Here is a 10,307-nt window from a genome sequence, read left to right on the forward strand (position 1 = left end):
CTTCAGAGGTTACTCTTCGAGCCATTTGTAACTGGGAAGATGTGTCTAAGCCTGCTTCCAGAGACTTCCTAGTCTCTATTTGGTGATTAACTGCCAGAAGTCTTGGGCTTGATGAGTGAAGGCTTTGCAGTCTTGCATGAATTTTGTTCTCTGCAGCAAGACACTGGCTCTGTCATTTTGCTGCAAGCTGGGGCTGAGAGGGGGGCAGGGAGGAAGTACCCTTGTTGGCTACAGTAGCCTAGATTTTCAGAAAAAAAGAGCAGTGTGCTGTTGTTGTTAGCCAAGAGGCTTTTCTACAGCCATTAATTGTCATTTTCTATTGCAGTATTCGCACCGTCCTGACGTTATAGGACTCCCCAACGTTAAGCAGCAGATGGCTCAGCACCAGCACAAAGTTCAGTGTCACTGATAAATACAAGCCAAGACATTTCTGACAGATCTTGCACCACTACCTTTGAATAAAAGGATAAAGCTCAAGCTTCAAGCACAGTTTTTAAAGTAAATAATCTTCCTCCTACCTCTTTCTCTTGATTCTTGCTTTAAATTCTCTATTGTGCTGCAGTTTTCTTTCAGTAGGCAGTTGTGAATTACAGGACCTGCTGCTGTCACAGGTGGGAAGGAAGGTTAGGATTTTTTTAAATGGCTTTTAATGTGCAATCTTTTAAGAGAAGACTGTTTGTTTGGGCCTTGTAAGCTTAACAGATTTGTGTGTGCAGCTCAGCACAGTGAAACTCTCTCAGAACTATGTATCCATCTTGAATGACTTTTGCATTCCATTACCTGACATGCAGGAAAACTACTGCAGAGATTAAAATATATGGTAACTATTGCTTGAATTGATCATTTCAGTCAATGATATCTAAGTAAATCATAGACCTAGATACTGGAAAATATCTCACCCACTGGATATTTCACCAAATAAATACTTATATTCTATATAAAACTGCAGTGTTGTGGGTTTGGGGTTTTTTTAACCCTTGTACCTCTTTCATGGCCATGTTTTAGTTGTTTTATCACTGTGGTTTTAGGCCAATTTATACAAGTGCATCTGCTGCCTGGGAAACAATATCACCCAATAGGAATATTCATCAAATCTTGTACTTTGTTTCCATGAAAGGGGAGGTTTCTTAACCTTAAAGTGGGGATCCAGAGTACAGGGGAAGTCACAGGCCACTGACAAGTTTGCAAGAAATCAAACATAAAGCATCTTACCGCATGCTGCGTTTGTAACACTGAAACAGGAGCAGAGGCTATTTCTGTCTTAGCAAATGTGGTCAGCACTGACTCATATTTTGAAAGCACTAATCAGAGCTTACAGGCACTTGCACACAGAGCAAGTGGAGCAAGGAGCCTCTGTGATAAAGAGAACTTACTGATTTTGTGCCAGCAGAAAGCGTCCTTAAGCAGCCCAGATAGGTCAAGAATTTGAGGATAAATTTACCATGAGATTAGACTTTAACAGACAAAGATCCTTAAATATGTGTATAATAAACTCAGTTTAGAGGACAATTAAGGCTCAAACTTCAGTAATTACTTTCTGTGAGGTTACCTGAGCAGTCAGGTCTGAAAGTTTTGTCTAGATCATAAAATAATTCTTTTCAGGTGTAGTTCAGTTGAGTTCCAGTCTCATTCCAGGTAGATTGTGTGTGAACCAGCAGTATGAACTGCATCGCTGGTCAAAATAGAAGGAGAGGGGCTTTCATTCCAATTAATACATCTCATCTGTAGTAATGGATTTAGCAGAAAGAAAAGCATAATATCTGTTCTCAGATTATTCTCACAAAGGGTTTTCTGTGGAGGCCAAGCTAGTTTATTGTACATGTAACTCGTTACATAAACGGAAGCCAAAGAAGACCTGTATAAACCTAGCTTGTGAGGAAAGGAAGGAGCATAGAGAAGTGAAGTATCCTCCATATGCCAGCTGCACGCTTTTTCCAAGGCATTCCCTACTGCATGAAGGATACAGAATGTAAAAGCAGTCTGCAGAGTAAAAACCAACCAACCAACAACAATAAAACCAGCTAGGGAGTAAGGTACAATGAACTCCCTGGCTTCTATACTCCTGAGGACCATGCAAAGCCCATTTCTGTTGTTATCTGCCAAGCATAGTAAATATGTTGCTATGTTTATTAGGCTAGTTGTTGGGGTCCAGAACAATAAAGCCATGAAATCATTCTTATTAGGGACATTTTATAAGGCAGCAATCTAGTTTTGTCTCCACATGAAGGAATGAAGTGGGTGGTCTGTCCTGAGGCACACCTGCCTGCCCCACTGCAATCAGCTGCCTTTGGCCCCTCCACTGCTGCTGTTTCTCACCTTCACTTGCCTTACACACTTCTCTCTGGCCCCATCTCACCTGGGTGCAGGCTGAAATCTCAACCAAAGTTCATCAAGGAAATGACAGCTGTTGCCACTGTTCTCCAGGGTCACTTGGCATGAATGCAATGTGTTTGCTGCATGAGCTTATCCTTGGGTAAATTCTGCTGAAGCATCAATAACAGAATTAATATTTGCCTTTGTCTTATAATTGAAAAATATTGAAGGGTTTGAACTAAAGCAATCAGGGGCAATGGTAAGACCTGTACTTAGCCCTCATAAGTGCATTTCAGAGTCTACTCCACAAAGGGATTTCTAACAGATATTCTTCCATTTCCCACCACTTTCATACAGATAGGAAAGCACACAAAGGGAGCTGGAATACTGACTGAAGCTTGTTACTAAAACTTGTCTGATATGTCAGGACATAAAAGATTGTTGGATACAGATACAGATTACATTTTAATCTGACATTAAAAGGTTAATCATTCAATGCCTACTGACATACAAGTTTGATTTAATTTTCCTTCTACTCATTGATGAAGAAAGAAAATATTCCTCATTTCAGCTTCACACAAAGCTGCACAGCAACAGGAGCTCAGAATGAACTTCCCCCCCTCCCTTACTCACATGCACTTCAAAGATTGTGCAGAGCTGCCAGCCATCCATTGCACTTCGTAACTGCAAGCAGGGCAGCCAGCAATTCTGAAATCTATGTTGTCTTCATATCAGTGTTGGGTTTGCAGATTTGATGGGGAAGAGCTTCATATGGATGTTTTGAAGAAAAGTAATTTTACACATACAATCATAGACTGCATCTAGTTGGAAGGGACTCTGGAACATCATCTTGTTCAAGCCCTCTGCAGCGAGCAGGGACATCTCCAACTAGATCAGATTGCGCATGGCCCCGTCAGGTCTCCAGGGATGCAGCCTCCATCACATCTCTGGGCAACCTCTTCCACTGTTTCACCACCCCCACTGTGAAGAATTTCAACCTTATGGCCAATCTAAACCTACCTTGCTCATCCTATTGCTACAAGCCCTTCTGAACAGTCCTTCCCCAGTTTTCCTGTGTGTCCCCTTCAGACCCTGAAATGTAGCTATAAGGTCTCCCCAGAGCCTTCTCTTCTCCAGGCTCAACAGTCCCAATTCACTCAGCCAGACTTCGTAGGAGAGATGCCCCAGCCCTCTAATCTTTGTGGCCCTCTTCTGGGCCTGCTCCAGCAGGTCCAGTCCATGTCCTTCTTGTGTTGGGGGCCCTAGAGCTGGACGTGGTACTCCAGGTGAGTTCTCCCCAGAGCACAACAGAGGGACACAATCACCTCTCTTGATCTGCTGGCCACGCTCCTTTTGATGCAGCCCAGGATGTTATCTGCCTTCTGGGCTGCAAGTGTGCATTGTTGGCTCACGTCCATCTTCTCATCCACCAGTATCCCCAAGTCCTTTTCTGCAGGGCTGCTCTCGGCCCCCAGCCTGTATTGATATCAAGGATTGCCCCAACCAACTCACAGTATTTGGCAATTGAATGGTAATCAAATCCAACTATGCTAAGGCTCAGAAGCCATTCAAAGTGAGTCTTCAGCTAAGCACTGGAACAGCAGTCCACTATCAAAGTGGATCAAAGATTGCAAACATGTGAAAGCAACTAATCCTGGAGAAGAAACATATCTTTGCCCACCAAGTCTGGCAAGTGAACTGACAGGATAATAGGCACAAAGAAGGTCATGTAAATCAACTGTGGAGCTGGGTGGCTGCAGCATGAGCCTACAGAGTAATGCCTGCCTGATTCATGAATGATGCCTCCCCCCCCCCCACCCCTGACCAGCACTAATCACACTAAGCACCCTGAATACAGAACAGAAAGGCAGCCCCTGCCCTGCAGAGCTGTAGCAAACCTGGATTGGGTGGATCCAATATGGTGCTGTGCTTCACACAAGGCCAAGAGAGTGTAGGTAAGACAGCACTGTTGTAGCTATTGCTGAACAGTGCTTGAAGAGCATCAAGGACTCTCCATTTCTCACTCTTCATCCTGCAGCAAGCAAGCTGGGGTGGACAAAGGGTTTGAAGGGAGTCCTGCTGGGACAGTAGACCTTGATTGACAAGAGGGATGTTCTGTCCTATATATTGTCATGTTCAGAAATGAAAATTGAGAGGTAGTCTTTCCAAAGTATCGTTGCTCAGTCCGAATCAAATCTACACTGTACTGCTCATGAGGTATGTTCAGCTCAGCAGAGATTCCACTGCCCCAGCACTGCACTGAAGCTAGCACAGACCCTCAGAAACCACATCACAGAGCACTGTGATGCCACTCTCCTCCATCCACACATGCTAGAAGCAAGCAACAAGGAAAGATCTTGCTGAGCTCTCTGTGCTTTTCTTGCAGGGAAGGCAGGGCATGGCCTAAATGCAGAGCCACCAATGAAAGCCTCCCTCATGGACTTCAACCTGCTACTCCCCCACTCTCAACGCAGATATTAACCACAGCTCTGAGCTCTCTGGTCACAGTTCCACAGCAGGACTCCCTTCATGCACCCTGCCTCACTCTTTAGCTGTAGGCAGAGTGCTCCACCTTCACAGCTGTGCTGTTTTGCAACTCGGAGCACCAGCCAGACGAGTGACAGCTTCCCTCCATCCAGCCTGCTGCAGAAACGGCAGAAGCTCGGTTGAGACCACATGGCCACTGCAGGAAAAGTAAGGACAAGGTGTTTCCCATATTCCTTTTCAAGGTTGCTTGCTCCTGGGCAAATGTTCTGAAAATGGCTCAGCCTCCACACCTCTGCTGTGCACCCTCTTTCCTCTCACCTCATTCCCCAGCTGACCAAACCCCTTTGAATTACATCAGCTGCTGCTTCCAGACCATCACACCTGTCAAGACCTGCCTTAGGCACTGCATTCCTCTCCTGCTCTGCCTCTCAGCTCAGCAATGGAAATTCCACACCCTGCTGCTCTGGAGAGCCCCCCCTGCTCAGCCCTGCTCTGTGCTCCTGCTTTGGCAGGAAAGCACAACTCTTCACAGGTGCCCTCTTGCAGCTATTCACCTCCTCTGTTCTTCCTTGTCCCTTTCCAAGCTGCAAGCACAATTTTGCTGAGGTCAAAACAGCTTTGGATTGATGGGATCATGGTTTGGGTCATGCCACACACAAATTCTTTCTTTGGCAAGGGAAAAATTATTCAGCAGTCAGCCAGATGGGAAGCATTCCTTAACCCATCCTAGGTACCTCAGGCCACTGTCTTACAAGACCACCAACAAAGCTCTTACTAGGCATTGCCACTAGGTAGGCTCCACGCTGCCCATCACAGCACAATCTATCTATCAACATGTGATGACATCAGGAAAAGCCCACAGCCATGAAAACCCCCAAATCCCCTAAGGGTATGTCTCATACTCTTTGTGTGACAAAGCACCACTGGTGTTTCCTCTCACCTTCAAGCAGGCAAGTGTTTACTGAACATCACTTGGCTTGGTGAACAGCTGAGAACCCCTGAGTTCCTGCAGCTCTCTGTTAGGCAACTGACTGTCCCTCTGCATGCTCCACAGGCAAACATCCCATGCAGTGTAATTGCCTCTGTTGCTTCCAGGTGATCAGATGCAAAGCTGCTGTTGCCTGGGCCGTGGGCAAACCACTCTCTGTGGAGGAAGTGGAGGTTGCACCCCCAAAGGCAGGTGAAGTCCGTGTCAAGGTAAAAACAAATTTCACTGTTTCTCGTCTCCCTGCTGGGAATTCCTCTTCTTGTGGCTGTACCTTGAATGCACCTGGCAGGGACTGGTGTTACCAATGCCTGTTGGTAGCAGGTTCTCAGCACCAGAGTGAGAGCATTTTTAACCCTCTTTCTCTACCCATCTAAACCTATGAAGGAAGCCCTCCATGGTAAATGCTCATAGCTTATGATGCTTCTTGGTCTCACACATCACTTAGCTGCACATTTCACTGTGTCATCAAAGGTAAGGGAGTGGGAAGCTCTAGAGAACCTCATCCTTCAGGAACATGACTAGATCCTGGGCAACAACAAAATCAGATCATCCCTGACACTCAAACTTTGGGATTGCTGTTAGAAAAAAAGATTCCAGCCTGTGGATAGCACTGCAGGGCTCTGACACAGCTTGTTGCTGCTGCACACCAGCAGCCATGTCATACCTTTGGACTACTCATCCCAAACATCCCATAGCTCTCGGCAGTGGCCCTGCTCAGGTCATCAGAAAAGGACAGTCTTCACATGATTAACAGACTCTGTGGCACACCTGAGCACAGCACAACAAAGTACTCTTTCCTGCTCTGTTATGCCAGGCTCTTTCGGGCACAAGCACCTGGGATTCTCCTTTCCCAGAAATCTGGGAGCCAGAGACACTCCACAAACTAATCTCCTGCCCCTACAGCACAGCGCAGAGGAAAGGCACTTGAAGCATTCTGTGTCAGCGGAAGAGAAAGCCTGTCCTGGGTATAGTGGCCTGGGGTGGCAGAACCAGTGGTGGTGGGGATCATAACAGCCCTGTGAAAATTACTGCCACAAAGTGAGCTCAGCAGAGGTCAGAGATCACCTACTCTTTCCTCTCCAAACAGATGGTGGCAACTGGCATATGTCGCACAGATGAAAACCTTCGGCAAGGTCTCTTTCCCAATATAGATTTCCCAGTTATCCCAGGCCATGAAGGAGCAGGGCTTGTGGAAAGCATTGGAGAAGGAGTGACCTCTGTGAAACCAGGTAACAGAACCATGCACAAATACATACCCAGGATTCAGCTCTACAACAGCTGTTCAGGGTCTGCCCAGGGACAGAGACCTACTGCAGGATGTTCATTATTCCAGGTGACAAAGTCCTTCTCCTTTGTGTTCCTCAATGTGGAAAATGCATCTTCTGCCTGAATCCTGAGTCCAACTTCTGCCTGAAGGCTCAGTGAGTTTGCTCTGCCTCCCCCTACACCTAAATTGGGTCAGCTGTCTCTCAGTAAGTCTGACACCCCCACAGGTGCTTTACTGGATGAAAAAGCAGTGCTTCTACCTCCCAACAGCTTCCATGAATCACAGTGTGTGCTACCTGACAAGACCACTCGGTTCACTTGCAAAGGGAAGCAGATCCACCACTTCATGTGGGTCAGCACCTTTGCAGAATACACTGTGGTCCCAGACTATGCTGTTGCCAAGATCGATGCTGCTGCACCTCTAGACAAAGTCTGCTTGCTTGCTTGTGGGTTTTCCACAGGATATGGGGCTGCCATCAACACTGCCAAGGTTGGTATTCAGGCATGACCAGGAAAAGCATCCCACAGCCACACTCACCCCCTCACCGCCCTGTGCAACTCTCACCAACCTCCTCCTCCTGCTGCTGGACACTCACAGGACCCCATGTTGTGCAGGTAAAACCAGGCTCCACCTGCGCTGTCTTTGGCCTGGGAGGAGTTGGCCTCTCTGTTGTCATGGGCTGCAAGGCAGCCGGAGCTTCCCGCATCATTGCCGTTGATGTCAACAAGGACAAGTTTGCCAAGGCCAAGGAGCTGGGAGCCACCGACTGCATCAGCCCTCAAGACTTCAAGAAACCCATCCACGAGGTGCTCATTGAGATGACAGGCTATGGTGCAGACTACACCTTTGAGGCTGTTGGGAAACAAGAGACCTTGGTAGGTGGCATTTCAGCGTGTGTCGTCCCTGTCACTGCTTTCACAGGCTCCCATCAGGGCAAAACTCGGGTGGGCTGTTCCATGCCTGCTGCCTGCACTTCTGGGCACATCCTCAGAATGACAGCCTGTTGTCTTTGAGAGGAAGCAACAGACAAGCTGCAAAACAGACACTGAGCACTCCCTGTCTCGTGCACAAGGGAGTCTGTGACTTCAGATGCTCAGGGAGGGGCAGATGCCTGCACAGAAATAATGCCTGCCTGACAAATTCAACAGCAACTTTTCTAACCCACCTATCTGTCCCATCAGGCTGCTGCCATGACTTCCTGCAATGTGAGCACTGGCACATGCATAATGGCTGGTGATCCTGAAGCTGGTTCAATGCTTACGATTGATCCTATGCTTCTGCTGAGTGGGCGTGCATGGAAAGGGTCTATGCTTGGAGGTATGAAACTTAGGGGAACACTTCTGACAGCTCAGCTTTACCTTTCCAGGTTCTGATTTCCAAATATCTGTGGAACACATGAATAACTAGCCCCTTGAGTTTTCCCATCTGAGCTGCAGCCTCAACTCTAGCACAAAAGATACTTTCCCCCATAGTCATATCTCACTAAGCTCTGGCACACCAAGAACACTCGCAGTTTGCCAGTGTCCCAAGAAAGTCTCTTTGAGAGGGCTTTTGAGACAAAACCAAGTAAGAGCACTGCATTTCCATTGTACAGGCATGCTAATAAACCTGTTACTGTTTCATACAGTGCAACACAGACACAACTGTCTGTCTGTGCTAACCCACTTGCACGAGAGGAATTCATCTCACAACCACCAGACACCACAACTGCTCATCAGTCCCAACTTTGACAGCAACACTGCCTTCCCAAACAGCATTTCCCATGTAATGCACTGTAGCTGCTCTCTCCTCTTTCTAGGGTGGAAGATGAGAGATTCTGCCTCCAAATTAGTTTCCAGCTATTTGGAGAAGAAATTCAACTTGGACGTGCTAATCACCCACACGCTGCCCTTCCCTAAAGTCAGCGAGGGACTGGAGTTGTTACGTGCAGGAAAAAGGTGAGACCCTGACCAGCAGGAGGGAGGGACAGCAAAGGCCACCTCCACCTACAATTCAAACAGCCCAAACACTCTGCAAGGCAGGCCATGCAGCATGCCTTCTCAGAAAGCATCCAAGCCTTGGGAGGAAGCAGGAACAAGAGCCCTGTGTAAGGAGGATCTGCCATAACCCAGAGCAAAGAGCCCACACTCAGCACAGGAAACGCTCCTGCTCATGCTTCAGCTCAGCAGAGCACAGCCCCAGCACTGCACCGAAGGCAGCACAAGCCCTTAGGCACCACATGGCAGGGCACTGTTTCAAAGCACAGGACAGGCAACAGAGTCAAGGAGTAAGGGGCAGCCTTGGTAACAACAGCATAAAAGCCAAAGGAAGGAAGAATGTTTCTTACAGCAGCAGCAGCAGCACATGAGCTTTGTGGAGGCTCAGCTGCTGAGGTGTTCCCTTCAGCAGGATTTGAGCCTGCCCCATTGCTGTATGACCCATGCAGCTGAGTCAGGGATGAGAAAGAAGTTGGCCTGCCCCACTGCCTGCTCCTGAACACTCCCAGCCACTACACTCAAATCCCCTCCTCTTCCTTCCATGTTTCAGCATTCGCACCGTCCTGCTCTTCTGAAGGATGCAGCCACGGGAGGCTGAGTTCAGGCACCGATGCAGCAGATACTCTCCTGGATTGGGCCCTTCTTGCCCAGCACATCATTTTGTGGGGTGCAAGGAGATGAGGGTGAGGAACATGCTGGCACTGATCCCGCTGCCAGTGCTCCTGTGCCTGGCTGAGACACACAGGGACACCGCTCCTCAGAAATGTTTTAGCCAATAAAGGGTTTCGGTCAAACTTGTCCCGTGTAGTGCACTGAACTGACAGAGGCCCCAGGGGGCAGGAGGAGCTCTTTCTCATACCCCATGTGCTTCCATCTAATGTTTCCTTGCAACTTCATGTTATGCTCAGACACACAGACATGGATGTGGTTCCATTTTTGCAAATGCTGGTGTACTTTTAACTTACTTCCATCACCCAAGTCCCACAGAACATTACTGCACAACTGTGCATAATCTTCCCTAGAGAACAGGACTGCCACCATGAGCCAGCCCTTCTGCTAAACAGACCCTTCTTGTGGTCTGGAACATTGGACTCATAGCACTGTAATGCCTTTTGACCTCTTCTGGGTAGCTCTACCCAAGTCTATAGCCCTTTGAACTTCTGCAACCTCACCACAATCAACAATTGCACAGCATATCATGAACACACAACTGAGCTATCCAAGGTTAACAACTTCTATTTTGTCTGCCAATTTACAATAGTTTCTGCACACCAGG

At 47.7% G+C, this 10,307-nt stretch overlaps 2 protein-coding genes across 2 annotated transcripts in view; both read left to right on the forward strand.

Annotated features, from left to right (window-relative positions):
- The window catches only part of LOC104305247 (alcohol dehydrogenase 1), a 387,682-nt gene extending 387,051 nt beyond the window's left edge, over positions 1-631 (forward strand). Inside the window, exon 12 of the mRNA XM_054173041.1 lies at positions 326-631. Within this exon, the coding sequence (XP_054029016.1) occupies positions 326-350 (25 nt within the window). The 3' untranslated portion in view covers positions 351-631. The remainder of the gene's footprint in view (positions 1-325) is intronic.
- Positions 632-5,850: 5,219 nt separating this feature from the next.
- LOC104305250 (alcohol dehydrogenase 1) lies at positions 5,851-9,697 on the forward strand. The gene is made up of 8 exons (XM_054163021.1): positions 5,851-5,997; positions 6,876-7,017; positions 7,122-7,209; positions 7,325-7,544; positions 7,670-7,930; positions 8,237-8,372; positions 8,854-8,992; positions 9,582-9,697. The coding sequence occupies exons 1-8, from the start codon at positions 5,866-5,868 to the stop codon at positions 9,604-9,606; spliced, it is 1,143 nt and encodes a 380-aa protein (XP_054018996.1). The 5' UTR covers positions 5,851-5,865; the 3' UTR covers positions 9,607-9,697.
- Positions 9,698-10,307: the final 610 nt, after the last annotated feature.

This window comes from Dryobates pubescens, chromosome 1, assembly GCF_014839835.1.
Source record: "Dryobates pubescens isolate bDryPub1 chromosome 1, bDryPub1.pri, whole genome shotgun sequence".
Lineage (NCBI taxonomy): Eukaryota > Metazoa > Chordata > Aves > Piciformes > Picidae > Dryobates > Dryobates pubescens.

Coding starts and splice junctions, on each gene's coding strand:
- LOC104305250 (XM_054163021.1), top strand. CDS start 5,866: ATGCAGTGTAATTGCCTCTGTTGCTTCCAGGTGATCAGATGCAAAGCT. Junction 7,018..7,121: donor AGTGACCTCTGTGAAACCAG/GTAACAGAACCA, acceptor TCATTATTCCAG/GTGACAAAGTCCTTCTCCTT. Junction 8,993..9,581: donor TTGTTACGTGCAGGAAAAAG/GTGAGACCCTGA, acceptor TCCATGTTTCAG/CATTCGCACCGTCCTGCTCT.